A 17,837-nucleotide genomic window follows, 5' to 3' on the forward strand; every position below is an offset into this window, starting at 1 on the left:
GCATGGTGAATCGATAAAGTGATCGATTCACCCTGGACTCAATCGATCAAGTGATCAATTGGAAGGTAGTTTTCATGAAGCACAGTGCATTACACAGTGCTGAATCGATTAGGATGAATTATAATCAATTGACGATATCACGAGAGACTTAATTGATTGGCTAATTGATTAAGCTTGGTTGCAAGCGAATAGAGAGCTTCTGAATCGATAAGATGATCGATTGAAGCTTTTCGATCGATTGGATAATCGATTGGGAGAAGCTCGTGAGCGAACATAAGGCTTCGTAATCGATTGGATGATCGATTAAAAAGATCCATAATCGATTGGCTAATCGATTAAGTGACGAAGAAAGGAGCCGTTGCGAGGTTTGGATGGCTGAATGCGCTCTGATCTGATATGACAATTGGTTAGAGGTAAGGTCAATTGATTAGAAGCCCTAATCCACTAGATATAAAGGCGACTACGAATATTCAAGCACACTTCTCCATTATTCACTGTCGATTCTTGGAGGATTCAGGGTGAAGTGTTGCTGCACTTCCGATTCTACAAGAGGTGTTTCCAGATCAACAAGAGATCAAGAGCAATGTTTCATATTGTTGTATTCATTTACTTGTTCTTATTGCATCTATTATTGTATTCTCTCGTGTACTTTTGTGTTTGAGTTTGTACGAGATTTTTTCGTTTTCATAAAAAAGATTTTTATAATGTATTTATGAGTAAAGAGGAGTGGACCTTTAAATTATTCACTTCAAAGAAATGAATATCAAATAAAATTAAAGGAGTAAACATAATGAAGTCTTTATTTAGGAAAATCAACCTTCTTCGTGATTATATATTATTTAAAATAAACGTACCTTTTAAACATTATAACAAATTCCCAAGTTGTCCCCGTTTCGGAAAATCAACCCGTCCCCCGTAAATTCCCTGTCCGACACGTGGCTCGCCGCCCGAATGCCCCTTCTTTGCCTCTGACATCTCTCGCAGACTGCCGACCCAAGTCGCAGTCTTCTCCTCCGGTCTCTTCGCTGCTCATACCCCGCCACTCGACAACCCACAACCGCCCCTCCTCTATGCACACGACCTCGGGCGCGTCGTCTCCACGTCACCTGTCGTTCAAAACCGCCGAGCCCACCCGGTTGCGCCTACCACGAGAACGGATCCTCTGCGCCCGCGTCCCCTGCGCCCTCTGCGCCCGTCGCTACACGACAAAAAAAAGCACGTGCTTAGCGCAAAAAAAAATAAGAAAACCCTAAGCGAGACCCGTGCTCCTCTTCGCCCGCCGAAAAAGCCCTCTTCTCCTCTCCGCTTCTTCTCCAGCCGACGACGCAGAGCTCCTCTTCGCTTCTCCAGCCGACGCCAGCCCTCCTCCTTCTCCGCTTCTTCTTTACGTGCTTACTCTTGCCAACGAGGACCTCGCGAGCCCTAGCTCCCCGCCGATTCCCTCTGCGCCCCCTGCGCCCGCGTGCCCTCTTCTCCCGTAGAAGTGTCTCCTCCTCTTCGCCCGGAGGTAACAAAACAGTCAAGATTGCATCATAACGAATTATGAATTTTAGTTGGGTGGCTACATTGATGTTTCTGTTACTTCCTTAGTAATAGCATATCCTCAGAGGGATCCATTATCCTTCTCAATTTTTATCATTTCTAATTTTGTAATTCTGTTCTTCCTGACCTTGTCTTCACGTCTAGAGTTAACTGGTCTCTTTCTCGAACCAAAAGATTTTTTCTCCTGTGTCCTTACTAATTGCATCTGTTTTGCTCATGCATGTGATGACTTTCTTGCTATAACGTGTTATATTACTATGCTATCAATTCTGATCGTTATTGACTTGTCATTTGTCATTATTAACCTATGATTTTACGAGGGATAGCATATTTATTTGTGCATTTCTTAATTTTTATTAGATCAAGCTACATCTACAACAATGCCCTGTGCAATCTATTGCTCAACCATGTTACTAAAATCCTAGATATTGGTTTTGTATCTCAGGACATGCTTGATCCTTATGTTGGAGTAGGAAACCTCAATATTTCTCTGTTTATCTTACTTGCTCATGCAAACTGCAACCTATTAATTCAAAAACCTGCATTTTGTTGTGTTCTGTTACTCTGTATATGTTCATCTATTAATTTGACGTCATGTTTCCATGTACAACTGTTTTCTATCTTGTTTCTTAGATTTAAAAAGAAATATCTTAACTAGATAATAACTTGTCATACTATCTTCAAAAATTATCTGTCACTTTTGTTGGTAAGAGCTAGACAAACATTTAGGTAATACTATAAAATTTTAGGTAGGAGCTGAATTCTGACAATGATGTTGCTGGATTCTGACAATGTACTTAAGTTTATATATTAATCTTTTATTGTGGCACACTTTTTTCAGGTTTAAAGTAATTATCATGGAGGGCGAATCTACGAGTTGTCGTAGGTTGAATTTTGATGAGTCAATTGAAGAGTATTCTGAAGCAAACCAAGGCTGCGGTGATTATGAAGTTAATGTAGAAGAAAGGGCTGATGAAGGTAATAAGATTTATAGTGCGTTATATTGAACTTTATATACTTCGATTTTTACATAATTTGATTAACTATGTGCATTGTTAATTGATTTGTTTGTATTAATTGATTAATTTTAAAGGCAATGAAGATGATACAGAGATTTCCCCCCCATTAAGCACAGATGAATTGGTGCCAAAAATTGGTATGGAATTTCAAACAGAAGAGGAAGCGTATGACTTTTATTTGAAATATGCTAAACAAGTTGGATTTGGCATACGAAGGACAAGAACCCATAATGATAATTCGGGCAGATTAATTGACAGGACGTTTTGTTGTAGTACACAAGGAAAAAGGGGAAAGGACAAACGAGATATTTATGTGAAGCAAAGTCGTGCTGAGACAAGATTTGGTTGTGATGCTAAACTGAGGATTAGTTGTCGAAATAATGACAAGTTTTGTGTGGTGAACTTCATTAAAGAGCATAATCATTATCTTTCAAGCCCAAACAAAACACATCTCTACAGATGTCATAGGAACATATCTTCTTCTGCAGCGATACAAATTGAGATGGCAAGTGAGGTGGGAATCCCCCCAAAAGCATCTCATGATCTTATGATGAGACAAGCAGGTGGGAGGGAGAATTTAGGGTTTATTCCTGAAGACTACAAGAACTACTTGCGATCTAAAAGAACAACAAATATGAGAGTGGGGGATATAGAAGGTGTTCTAGAATATTTGCAGAAAATGCAATGTGATGATCTAAAGAAAAGTTGGCAAAGTCCAAGTGGATCAAAAGGTTGATTAGACACTTGTGGATAAGTCCCAATAGGCCACGGTTGACTAGAGATTGAACAAGGGAACCCTATACTTGGGTTAAGCAAGTTAGGATTGGGTAATTGATCAGGTGATTGATTGAGACCTGTGCCAATCAATTAGATGATCAATTGGGCGCATCTCTTCACAAAGTGCATGGTGAATCGATAAAGTGATCGATTCACCCTGGACTCAATCGATCAAGTGATCAATTGGAATGTAGTTTTCACGAAGCACAGTGCATTACACAGTGCTGAATCGATTAGGATGAATTATAATCAATTAACGATATCACGAGAGGCTTAATTGATTGGCTAATCGATTAAGCTTGGTTGCAAGCGAATAAAGAGCTTCTGAATCGATAAGATGATCGATTGAAGCTTTTTGATCGATTGGGAGAAGCTCGTGATCGCGAACATAAGGCTTCGTAATCGATTGGATGATCGATTAAGAAGACCCATAATCGATTGGCTAATCGATTAAGTGATCAAAAAAAGAGCCGTTACGAGGTTTGGATGGCTGAATGCGCTCTGATCTGATGTGGCAATTGGTTAGAGGTAAGGTTAATTGATTAGAAGCCCTAATCCACTGGATATAAAGGCGACTACGAATATTCAAGCACACTTCTCCATTATTCACTGTCGATTCTTGGAGGATTCAGGGTGAAGTGTTGCTGCACTTCCGATTCTACAAGAGGTGTTTCCAGATCAACAAAAGATCAAGAGCAATGTTTCGCATTGTTGTATTCATTTACTTGTTCTTATTGCATCTATTGTTGTATTCTATCGTGTACTTTTGTGTTTGAGTTTGTACGAGGCTTTTCTGACTTCACGAAGAAGGTTTTCATAGTGTATTTATGAGTAAGGAGGAGTGGACCTTTGGATTATTCACTTCAAGAAAGAGGATATCAAATAAAATCAAGGGAGTTAGCATTGTGGAGTCTTTATTTCGATTATCCGCTATAACAAATTATTAAACAAGCGATTTGAGTTAATCATCCTCCCTCTAATTCGTCGGAGTGTCCTAACAAAGATAACCAATAGATATTCAGTACAGTTCGAAATCAACCTAATATATTGGGAGTATATCATAATGAATATTTTATGCATGTAAAAAGAGAAAAAAGGAAAGAGTAAAGCTTTGACCTAGGTAAAATGGAAAAAGATATATTTTTTAAAATATTTTTATGAATTATTTTATAATATCTTTAAAATTTAAAATTTAAAATAAATTATTCATTTTATTAAATTTTGGATAAATCAATTATTTTATTAGAATTGATTTTAAATTTTAAAAATATAAAATTTAAAATAGTAATTAATTTTTTTAAGATAAATTGATGTTTATATATTAGTTAAAATAAATGTACCTTTTACACATTATAACAAATTCCCAAGTTGTCCCCGTTTCGGAAAATCAACCCGTCCCCCGCAAATTCCCTGTCCGACACGCGGCTCGCCGCCCGAATGCCCCTTCTTTGCCTCTGACATCTCTCGCAGACCGCCGACCCAAGTCGCCGTCTTCTCCTCCGGTCTCTTCGCTGCTCATGCCCCGCCACTCGACAACCCACAACCGCCCCTCCTCCATGCACACGACCTCGGGCGCGTCGTCTCCACGTCACCTGTCTTCAAAACCGCCGAGCCCACCCGATTGCGCCTACCACCTCCTGTGCGGGCCGCATGCTACGCCGCGCAGCCACTTGCCCGCTTCTGATTGGCACTTCTCCTCCGCGCCAGATAAATGTCACGCCATTCCTGAGTCCCAACCAACCAAAATCCTTTCCCCTTCCCATTCCCCTTCTCCTTTCCCTTTCCAATTCCAACGCCGGACGACAGCGCGAGCGCCCCCTACGTGTCTCCCTCACCCGACCCACCACTCCACGTACCACATCACCAGCCCACGTGCCACCGCCTCCGCTCCTTCTGTTGCCCCCAGCCCATTGGCTTCTTCCCTCTCTATAACCCCCGCTACTCCCATTGTCACCGTCACGGCACATCGCGGCCATGCTTGACCCCGTACACACGGCGATGGCCAAGACCCACGAAATCTTGGCCAGGTTCCGCCCCATCGCCCCCAGACCCTCCCATCCTCCCCCACTGCCTCCGGATGCCCCCTCTCCCACGGAAAATGCCGCCTCGAGCTCCTTCTACCGCTGCGTTCCCCGTCCCTGTCGCTCCCGTAAGCGCGGCAGAGGACACCTCGGCGCTCCCTCTAACAAGAGGCAGAGGACCATCTTCCCGCTCCTACGGGCCGCCGTGCCGCCGCCTTCGTATAACCGCCCGGCTCCAGCGGTTCCCTTTCCCCGCGTGGAGCCGGAGAAGAGTGCCGATGAGCTCCTGACCCTCTGCCTCAGACCTCGTTCGTTCGATGACTACGCGCCGCCACTGGTGGAGCAGGACCTGCTCCAGAAGCTGCAGGATCAGCCGAAGGTGATCGCGCCGCAGCCGCTGCGGCCGGTGGGTTCCAGCATCAGCGTGACGCGCATCAGCCGACGCGTCGAAGCCGAGACTGCCCCTGCTCCCCTCGCCAGGCGGCGCGAGGAGGTAGAGGCCGAGGTGGAATCGGACGCGCTGCCGGCGGTGGTGTCCGACTGGCGGAACCGGGTGCGGCTGGTGAACTCGGCGTACAGGGAGATGGTAGGGCAACCGGAGTGCCCCTGGATCGACGCGATGGTGATGGCCGTGGACGTAGGGCGTGGGCCAGCTGCGACGAGGCGGCGGCCAAGGAGGATCAGCGGGGAGGTGATGCTGGACGTGGAAGAGTCGGCGATGCCCAAGACAGCGGCGGGGTTCTCGTGCAGGGCGAGGATCGAGTGGGCGTGCAACGGAAGGAAGAATTGCGTGACGGCGCCATGCAGCGTGATCCGCCTCTTTTGCGAGTCGAACGACTATCTCTTCGCGTGGAGATTCGACACTTGCAAGGCCACAACCACAGCAGGAGAAGCAGAACACGACGGCGACTGCACGAGTCCTGCATCTGTTCTTGTGGCTAGCATTGGCATGTACAATTAATTTAATTAGCAGTTAGTAGCTAGCAGCCATAGCCGCAGCAGGTAAGTGCTGAGGGTTTTGGAGAAGCTAATAATTAAGTACGTACCTTCATCATATATAAAATGTATCTCTCGATGTATAGTGTGATGTATCTACTACTGCAGGGGCTACTTGACTATTTTCAGCTTAAAAGTCTGGACAGGCAAAATTAGTAGTCTCAGCATGCACTGGTCGACTTTAAGATGTATTTTAATGTGTCATGACTTAATTAATTTAGATTAAGCTGGTTAATTGGATATATTAGTAGGGCAATGATATTAGTGCAATCTATGATATATGGATTTTGAAGTATTAAGTTAAATTTTGTGTGTAAATTTAATATGTACATTGAGAGAAACTTGTAGGATGCAAATGGCACCTGCGGTATGGAACTTGTAGGAAAATTACACGAGACTTGATCAGGTGGAGTGTGGATGGTGATGGTGTGACTAATTCGAAGTCTAAGAATTTGTAAGATGATGATGATGTGACTAATTAAAAGTCAATGGAATTTGTAGAAGATCACATGAGGAAATACATGATGAAAAATTTTAAAATTGGTATTGCAATTCCTCATTGAGGAGTATCCACATTAGTTTTCTTATTCAAATCCTATTCAAAATGTATAATTTAAGATAAAAAAATTATTTTGTTAAATTTAGATATCTATTTTTCAATACACCATATATCAGCTTTCTTATTTCTTCTCTCTCTTATATAATATTTAGGGAATGAAATCTATTCCCTAAATTTAGAGAAGTACTGTTCATAAATGTATAATTTAAGGAATGAATATGATAGTTAATGTAAAGATTTTTTAATTATTCTATCTAAAATTTAAAGTAAAATTTTTGAATAAGGTATCTGATATAGATAGTCTAAGGATGATCAGATTGATTGACTTTGTAGTGGTTTATTGTAGTGGTTTAAAGTTGGTTGAAGATTTAAGAAGGACGAAATGAGATATTTGAGGGAATACACGACAAAAAAACAAACATTAAAGTGTTGGATTTTATCTCTTTGAATGGACATATAATTTATATATAGGAAGAGAACCAATTTAAATGACCGAATTATGATTTATTGGATTTCAGTTTATTGGATATGGGCTAGATGTGTAAAATCTCTTAGCTCGATGTATTATCATTGATGGGTTGATAACAAATGTGAAATCTTTTTATAAGGGTGAGGTCCCCATTGGATTAGAGATCTATTACATTTTTGTGTTTCCCATTGATGCAAAAAGTGCAACACCGTGACCTTAATTCCGAAGGAAGACCATCACCGTGCTTCCTCTTCTTCTTTCACAAGGCTTCGGATTTTAGACGATGCTCTACGATGATGTTTATTCCACTGCATTTAAGTTCATTTGTCGTTATTGCAATTTATGCTTTTATTTCGTTATGCCATGCTTTCTGACAAAACTAAATCTCATGCTTAAAATTGTTTTTCTCTGTTTTGAGTTCTTTATGGCTTCTAGAATTCATGAGGATTAGAAAATCACAATTTCTAATAAGTGGTATCAGAATCTTGTTGTTTCATCCTAATGTACGATACTGAAGTAAGGTTTTTTTTGTTGATCTATGATTTTTATGCTAGTTTAAGATTTTACTAATATTTGATCGTCAAAAATCTTGTAAAAGAAAATCTAGGATAGACTTCATTTTCCTATTTTTTGTATTTCACGAAGAACATGAAGACTGGTAGAAATTGGCCGTTATTTTCATAGAAAACCGTCACGTTTGATCTAATTTTATGTCAAATTGTAATGACTCAATCAATTGTCTTGCTCGGACAATTGATTGTCAAGCCAAAATTAGCGAACAGAATCAATGAGAATAAAGTGGCCTAGTCAATTAGTTGAAGCCAATTGATTCCTATACGTAGCAATGGATTGATACAACTGAATTCGGGTTCAACTGCTTCTAGCAATAGATTGGCGTCATACACCAATCAAATACTAGTTGAAGAGTTGGGCACAAAATTGATTTTAATTGATTGGCCGAATCCACAGTTGCTACCAATCGATTGATCAATTTTGCCAATCAATTGAGTACCTTGAAGTCGAACAGAATTAATTTTTAGCGATCAGCTTGATCGATTAAAGTTATTAATCGATTGACGTTTTACATCAACCAATTGATAATTTTAAAATAGGCACAAAATCGATTGTAATCGATCAGAATAATCGATTAAAGTTACCAATCGATGGATTGCCAATACTAAAATTGAGCACAAAAGGCTCTGGGATCGACTGGCGGATCGATTGGTGACAATCGATCGATTGCCATGTGATATGGGTTATGTTAGGTTGGCCGAGCGAGTGAAGGAGGAGTTTAGGTCCAGAGAGATAGGAAAGGCATACAGTCTATCGAATAAAGGTCGAGCGAGCGCCTCCACGCTCATTTATGCTCGACCGGGCAAAGCCCGTCCGAGCATAAAGACATTTAGCTTTATATATAACTCTTAGCATATTGCTGGCCGACCGCAGGCCGAACGAGCACCCACATGCTCATATATTCTCTGACGGACAAAGTCCGCCCGAGCATAAAGACATTTAGCCTTATATAAGATTCTCAGCATACTACTGGCCGATCACAGGCTGAACGAGCACCCACGTGCTCATATATGCTCGGTCGGGTAAAGCTCGCCCGAACGTGAAGGTATTTAACCTTATATATAACTCTCGGCATATCGCCGACCGATCGCAGGTCGAGCGAACACCCACGTGTTCATATATGCTCGGACGGGCAAAACTCGCCCGAGCATAAAGACATTTAGCCTTATATAAGATTTTCGGCATATTACCGGTCGACCACAGGCCGAGCGAGCGCTCACGCGCTCATTTATGCTTGACCGGGCAAAGCCCACCCGAGTATAAAGACATTTGACCTTATATATTATTTTCGATATATTACTGGTCGATCGCAGGCCGAGCGAGCACTCACGCGCTCATTTATGCTTGACAGTGCAAAATCCGCTCGAGCATAAAGGCATTTGGCCTTATATATTATTCTCGATATATTACCGGTCGACTACAGGCCTAGTGAGTGCTCACGTGCTCATGTATGCTCGACCGGGCAAAGCCCGCCCGACCATAAAGGTATTTGGCCTTATATAATATTCTCAGCCTAGTACCAGCCGACCGCAAATCGAGAGAGCGCCCATGCGCCCATATATGTTCGACCGGGCTGCAAAGCCCGCCCGAGCAAAAAGGTACTTAGTCTTATATATGATTCTCAATATATTACCGGTCGATGGCAGGCCGAGCGAGCGACTCCGCGCTCATGTATGCTCGGCTGGACAAAACCTGCCTGAGCATAAAGGTACTTAGCCTTATATATGATTCTCAACATATTACCGGCCGATAGTAGGTCGAGCGAGCGCCTCCACGCTCATGTATGCTCAGCCGGTCAAGGCCCGCCTGAATATAAAGTTACTTAACCTTATAATATATTCCTAATATATGGTCGGCTTAAACGATCGGTCGAGACATATTCAACAGGAAGTATTTTTATCAGTATATACGACCGACTTGAACGACCGGTCGAGACATATTTAACAGGAAGTATTCTTAATAGTATATACGACCGGCTTGAATGACCGACCGAGACATATTCAACAAGAAGTATTCTTAATAGTATATATGGTCGGCTTGAACGACCGACCGAGACATATTTAACAGGAAGTATTTTTAACAGTATATACGGCCGGCTTGAACGACCAGCTAAGACATATTCAACAGGAAGCATTCTTAACAGTATATATGGTCGGCTTGAACGACCGGCCGAGACATATTCACAGGAGATATTTTTAACAGTATATATGACCGGTTTGAATGATCGGCCAAGACATGCTTAACAAAATATTTGACAAGAAATATCTTCTAGAAGCTTCTTTAGTTATAATGACGTGTCTCCATTATAAATACAAATCATAAGCGATAAAACGAATACATCTGGGGTACAGAAAAGATTCCTTAAAGGATTATTGCATGAAGTATAGAAGATGACTTCATCTCCTAACGAACCGAGGACCACTTCATGACTACGGAGGTCACGTGAGGTAGTATAAAAAGAGGGATCCTCTCCGTTGGCAAGATACGCAAGTTCTAGCATCTAAACTATGTTTTCACTTCAGTTACTGTTCTTCTTCTTCTTCTTCTTCTTCTTCCATCTGTGAGAGGAAATGACTTCAACATCAGAGGGTCTAGCTAAGGATCCCCACCCCGGTCTTAGGTCACTAACGCTTTGTTGGCTCGTCTCACTGTGCGCAGGAGTGTCAAGGAGTTTTCTTCAGATCACCGGAGATCATCATCATTCATTCATCGGAGCTAGTGCTCATCTTCGCAGATTTCAGACAGGATCAAATTTGGCGTCGTCTGTAGGAACTATCCACCTGAATCTGAGGCAATGAAGATGGAGGAAGCTGGTAAACCTAGCACCATCACTATATCGCAGGATGATCTGGAGTTGCTCATCAACGCAGAGTATAGAAGATACTGCAACAGCAGCAACAACAAGTGAATACTGGTGGCACATTACTTATAGTGCCACCTCCGGCGATGTCTGTAACTTCTCATCACCGAGAGAAGGAGATTAGGGGGGGGGGGGGGGGAGATCTGGCTCATCTGTTCTCTGCTCCTCTCTCTCCCACCCGACGTCCTAAAACTTATTTCCGGACACCTATTGAACAAGGAGGACGAAGAGTAGTCCTTCAGGAATCTTCAGGAGAAACCCCTGTAAGGGAAAAATGAAAGGGGAAGGTGGTAGCTAGTGATAGTTCTTCGAAAAGGATTATCACTCCATTCTCTCAACGGGTATTGGATGATCCGCTGTTGAAACATTATCAAAATTTAAATGTTGGAGAATATTTGGGAACAACTGATTTCGAAGATCATCTTCTTAAGTTTGAAAAAGCAGCACTCCTCCAACAATTTACTAATGGAGTTAAATGTCGGATGTTCCTTACTACTTTTGGAGGAGCATCTCAAAGATGGTTTAAGTGACTGTCAGAGAATTCTATTCGTCGCTTCAAGGATTTCCGCAAGATATTCTTACACTATTTTTCCAGCAATTGGAAGTATCATAAAACTCCATGGACTCTCTTTTCTATTAAGCAAGGACCTAAAGAATCCATCAGAGCTTATATTAAGAGGCTCAATGAAGTGGTTATTGATGTTCCATCGGCCATTACAGAGATCTTGATAAGCGTCTTCTCTCAGGGGCTTAATAACAATGATTTTTTCAAGGATTTGGTTAGGAATATTCCTACCAATTTTGATATATTAATTGAACGGGCTTCGGAGCTTATCAATGTGGAAGAGGCTCAAGCTGTCCACAGGAAAGAAGTTAACACCTATGCACCAGTTCCAACAGTGGGCCATCCTGTGGGACCTGTCCAACCTCCTAAAGGACCTCGGATGGACCCGCACCATCGTCATCCTAAGCCTTGGTCGCAAGCGGTACAACATGTGGGGGTTCCTCAATGCTTTCGCCAAAGATGGTGTACATATCATCTGACTAATACTCATGATACTGAGAATTGTTTCACTTTGAAGAATCAACAAGCAGGCAACACTCGATATCGTTGGCGTTCTCCAATCCCAAATCGCCGGCGATATCCTCGACAGAACAACCCACTTAAAATCGAATATCAACCAAGCGGGTCATAAGCGGGAATATTATCTCTCCCTATGGTACAAGCTCAAGCACCTGGCCAGGCACAATCAGAGTCATCATTGACTCGACAGGAAGAAAATCGTAGTAACGTTGCTCGGGGCAACATTAACATGATAGCAAGAGGGCCCACTGATGGTGATTCTAGCTGGACCAGGAAATCACATGCTCAACGATTAACAATTCATGTCATCGGATGTAGTGCTGAGAAGGCGACAAGGCCGGAGATCAGTTTCAGACCTAGAGATTTGGTGGGGATAGAAGTACCCCTTGATGATGCACTGATAATCAAGGTTGTTATAGCCAATTATAATACTTCACATACTTTTATTGATACTGGTAACTCTGTTAACATTGTATTTAAACAAGCTTTTGACCAGTTGCAGATCGACCCAAGTGAGCTTCAACCTATGGTTACTCCATTATACGGGTTCACAGGCAATGAGGTACAATCACTGGGTCAAATAAAATTGTCCATATCCTTAGGGGAGAAGCCTCTTATGCAGACACGCCGATCGGTCTTCATAGTTGTGGACACTCCATCAACATATAATGTTATCCTGGGTCAACCGACCTTGAATGAATTCAGGGCGGTTGTTTCTACTTTCTATCAGAAGATAAAATTTCCTGTGGACGATCAAGTAGGGGAAGTCAAGGGAGATCAAATAACATCACGTAAGTGTTATGTGGAGATTGTAAGGGCGGAAGCTAATGCCGCCCGAAAAGCTCAGAGGATGGATATCAACGCCATTCACGAAAGGTCGCCCACCCTTAGATATGAAGAGGAGGAAGTGCAAATACAACCTGGCCGACCGGAAGCTACCACACATATCGCTTCCGACCTGGATCCTGATCTCAGAGAGGATTTGATAAAGATGTCATCTTGTGCCTTTATGTAGATGACATACTTATCATTAGGAGTAATGATAAGTTAATCAATCTACTAAAGATGTGTTGGACTTAAGATTTGATATGAAAGACAAGAGTCTAACTAATGTAATTCTAGGAATCAAAATTCTTAGAATAACAAAAGGGCTTGTTCTCAGTCAGTCCCATTATATGGATAAGATTATTGAGAAATTCACCAAGGGTGATATTACATTGGCACGAACGCTGATAGATACGACTCAATATCTATCAAAAAATCAAGGAAAAAGTATCTCTCAGATAGAGTACTATCGAGTGATTGAAAGTTTGATATACTTGATGAATTGTACACAACTAGACTTGAGGGGTACGAGTAATAAGTAAATTGAGTATATATACAAGTAATCCCAGTATTGAGCATTGGAAAGGGATAATAAGAGTACTGAGGTACTTGAGGGGTACTCGTGAATATGGACTACTATACGAGATATTCTACTGTGATCGAAGGATACAATGATGCGAGTTGGATATTTGATGTAAAAGACTCTAAGTCTATGAGTGGATATGTATTCACTTTTGGAGTACGATCATTTCTTGAAAATCTTCTAAGTAAATTGTTATAACTAGATCAATGATAGAATCTAAGTTTGTAGCTCTTGACAAATGTGGTGAAGAGGTTAAATGTCTATGATAATTCTTAGAAGATATTTTGAGATGACCAAAATTAGTGCTAATAATTTACATATATTGCGATAGTTTATCAGCAATTGACTGGACATAGAGCTATCTATATAATGGTAAGTCTAGATATATACGTTGTAGACATAATACATTAGAAAATTATTCTTAACAAGAGTTATCACTGTTGACTACATGAAGTCAAAGGATAACCTAACAGATATGTTAACCAAGGGCTCAAACAGAGAGTTAGTTGCAAGCTCATCTCGAGGGATGAGTTTGATGTCGATGAGAAATGTTGGTGTAAAGAAAACTCAACCTATGCAGACTAGAGATCTTAAGAACTAGGTTCAAAGGGACAACTTAATTGAACTGAGAAAGTGCTCATTATGGGGGAGCATCCTAATGAATCGGTGAAGGATTAAGGTTGAGTACACGAATTTTAATGATCCAGTAGAGTAATGATGAAAACTTTTAAGAGATCACCTATGTGAGAAAGAAGTGGGCCCGCTTCGAAGAGAATTGGAGACACAATTCTTAGAGTTTTTCGTAGAACTAGGTGTGTTCATGGCCAAGAACGAACACATTCATGAAAATTGAGTTGTATTAGGGAGGGTCATGGGTGAGATATGTCAATGCTTAACAGACGGCAAAACAGTTTAAGGACATCATGTCTACTATCAACCAATATATAAACAGATCTTCACAAGAAAAGGTTCAAAGGATAAAATATATCATCATATATTTGACTCAACTACTGAATGGTATCACATATCCTGTTTTCCATTCGTGTGGGGGATTATTGAAAATGTGAATGGAATAAAAAGGTGGAGAAGAAGAGATTCTATTGTGCATGAGTTTTTAGACCCACATTGGGAGTCCTTTGGCTTTATTGTTGATTTAAATTATGACATATGCATGATGTTGTGGACATATGCATGGGGAGAGACTCTTACTCACATGTGGATGTGCAAGGGGTGTCCAGGACCCAGATTTGCACTAAACCAAGTTGACTCGTGTGCGAACACGACCTGCGCGAGTCGAATGCCGGACCGATTGAAGTAAAATTTGCCCAAAAGGTTGAATTGACGTTTTGCCACCTGAATTTCTTTTTGCTACATGCTCAAGAGTGTAATAAAAGCATTAATATAAAATTAATAGCAATTATGTAACGTCTTGACATTAATGACAATATTAAATTCATTAATGGTGATTTCATAACGTCTCGGCATTAATAGCGACATTAAACTCATTATTAATGATTTCGTAACATCTCGACATTAATGAATATATTAAATTCATTAATGACGACATTAAACCCAACATTAAATGATCACAATTTGGTTATTCGTTGTAGGCAATGTAAGAGTTCCTGTATAAGGAGGCTGAATCTTGAGTAAAGAGGAGAAAAGAGAAAGATAAGCGAAAGCGAAAGCGAAAGTGAGAGCAATAGCAAAAGAATTCCTCCACCATCGTTGCCCGATTCTTTTCTCTCAGTTGTGCATCCGCTCGGCTGAACTACTCATGATAATACTCAGATGCATTCTCAGTTCACCATGAACAACCGGTGCTTGGTTGTGTGCGTGGATTTATCATTTATATCCTGGGAAATAGGAGACCCGAGAGAACCTTGAAGCATAGTCGGAGGTAGAGTGAATCTGTTTCAAGGAAACTGCATTGAGCGCAGGCCTCAGCATCTTTCTCAACGAATTTCTTTCCCGATTCAGCTTCGCACTGCATCTACTTTGTGACTCGGACCACCGAAAGCTTGGCAGAACCAGTCTCGCTGGCAGTCTAAGATTATCTGCTCAAGTCATCGCAACAGATAAATTAGAATTACTTTTGTCTAATTTCTCCAATAGATTGTTCAACACTTGGTAGAACGCACATGGAGCTCATGGAGTTGGTAACTCAATGAGGTCAAGTATGGATGATAACTTGGCACAACTAAGGAAACATTCTTAATGACTTACAGGTCTGATGGAGTTTAGAGAATACTGCATGAGACATTTGAGGAATTGCAAGATCAGAAGAGGAGGTCTTATGAGTAGCTGGTGGAGCTTGACTTGGCAAGGACAAGTTGATTGACTCGGTGGCTTAAGGTTTGTTGGAGAATGGAGAAGGATGGAATGGAACTTTTGAGAGACCACAATATGAGGAGCATCGAGACAATATTGATGACAACTGGAAGGAGGCGAAGTACATAGATTGCGTGTGAAGGATGGAACACAGAACTAGCCAAGGGCTAAGTGGATCTAACAAATGAGTAATCAAGAAGATGGTCATGGTGGTGAAGTCAAATTATGGAAGACAAGGTCATGAGTGAATTATGAGAGTTGAGAGATTGTAATCTTGGGCGATGTTAGTTTTCAATTTAGGCAAAGACTTGATCATTAAGATAATAATAGTTGAGGCTCTAGTAGATTATATGGTGTTCCTAGTCAACTGATAAGTTGAGTCGACTAAAGAGAACTCAGACTTGGTGGTCCATGAAAAGAAAACTTCTCTTTAAAGCCTAATCAATTAGGCAGTCAATTGATTGAGTTTAGTTAACTAATATTGAAATAACTGATGACACAATGAGAAAGCTAAGAGTAGTCTTTGATCTAACACTAAAGCTACAATGATATGATGGTAGGTTTACAGGAGATCAGTTAATTGATGTGGAAGTTAGTTAACTGAGATAATTGTTGGTAGATTGAAGACTGGAGATCAGTCAATGGTATGTTTTCCTACTGTACAAAATCTGTGTAACCTGGCTAAGCATTAGCTAAAGTAAAAAAAAATTATATTTGTAGATCAATCACTATTCCCCACCCCCTCCCCTAATCATTCAAACACTTAACCTACTGGTCCTACCAAATGAGGAAAACTTGGAAGACTCAGTGACAAGATCTCATGGTAAACTAGGAAGATTTGGAGGTGAGGCCTCTTGATATATACGTAACATTCTAGGCGATTTGTGAAAGTATATGAGTTACTTGTACTTTGAGTTGGGTAGACTTTAATTTAGTTGAGGACTCCATTAACCACAGTTTAATCGTAGTCAATGATTCCCCCTATATAAAAGAGGGCTGTCATGATAAAATAAAATGCCCTAATTTATTTGTCAATAGTTTATCATAGGGTCAACGATATTGAATGAATGATATTATCTTTTATTCCAATTATAATTAATGATTCAATCAATTGAAGGTGAATACAAGTCAACTAGAGAGTATTTAATCAACTAGGTACTTAACTTAGATGTTTGACTTGTAAATAGAAAGTTTCTCCAATTAGATTTAGCTTTAATATATATGCTAAGTCAACTAAACGTCTGCCTCGTAAATTTATTTTTCTCAACGTAGGAGCTAACTAGGGTGGTTGACTTAAAACAATTTATTGATTAGACAATTCACAAAAGTCAATTCAATTTATTATTTATCATTATAAATAATTATTATAAAATTATTTTTGATACGGCTGAATATATTAGAGACGAATAAAAATACAACCCTAGAATGAGTGGTTTAATAACTCTTAATATAGAGAAAATGATAAATATTTAACTTTTGCCGGCTTCAATTTTTAAATTTTGTTATTGAAAAGTAATAAATTAAAAAGCACCCCATTAGATCCTTTTTAACTTACCAACCAAAAAAAGATTGTATCCTATATTTTCTATGAAATTTGTTCTACTCAACATGATGCATCTTCACATACCTATTTAAAAAAATAGTCTAGTCATCCAAAGAAGCTAATACACATCTAAACAAAATAATCATATAACAATTTTGATCAAAATTATTATATTAATTTAAAAAATTAAAATTTTTAAATATATATATATATATATATATATATATATATATATATATATATATATATATATATATATATATATTAAAAAAATAATATAGAGTGATATAAATTTTACTATAAAAATTAAAAACTTTTGAGCAAATATCAAAAGAGTGGTATATATATAATTTGGATTAGTTTTAATCAAATTGAAATAATTTTAACTAATGTATGTAAAAATATAATATAATTAATAAAGTAAAAAATATATAAAATCTTATATTCATCAAACACCACAAAATAATTAGATTACAATTATTTTTTAAAATATTCATATTTTGAAACCTTTGTAAAAAATTTTATTTTAACTATTAGAAATATATTTTTCCTACATTCATCACTCATTCAATTGTGCAATCTATCGTTCACAATTCTTCTCATGACAGAAAACACACTTTCTACAATCGCAGTCCATAGAATTAATATCAATGTC

The 17,837-nt window shown here is 39.8% G+C and overlaps 1 protein-coding gene across 1 annotated transcript; it reads left to right on the forward strand.

Moving 5' to 3' along the window:
- Positions 1–4,785: 4,785 nt before the first annotated feature.
- LOC122049324 lies at positions 4,786–6,590 on the forward strand. Its single transcript, XM_042610718.1, has one exon. The coding sequence runs from the start codon at positions 5,313–5,315 to the stop codon at positions 6,318–6,320; it is 1,008 nt and encodes a 335-aa protein (XP_042466652.1). The 5' UTR covers positions 4,786–5,312; the 3' UTR covers positions 6,321–6,590.
- The last annotated feature ends 11,247 nt before the right edge of the window (positions 6,591–17,837 follow it).

This window comes from Zingiber officinale, chromosome 2B (assembly GCF_018446385.1).
Source record: "Zingiber officinale cultivar Zhangliang chromosome 2B, Zo_v1.1, whole genome shotgun sequence".
Lineage (NCBI taxonomy): Eukaryota > Viridiplantae > Streptophyta > Magnoliopsida > Zingiberales > Zingiberaceae > Zingiber > Zingiber officinale.

Bases quoted from the DNA above. Each gene is read 5' to 3' on its own strand.
- LOC122049324 (XM_042610718.1), top strand. From the start codon at position 5,313: ATGCTTGACCCCGTACACACGGCGATGGCCAAGACCCACGAAATCTTG.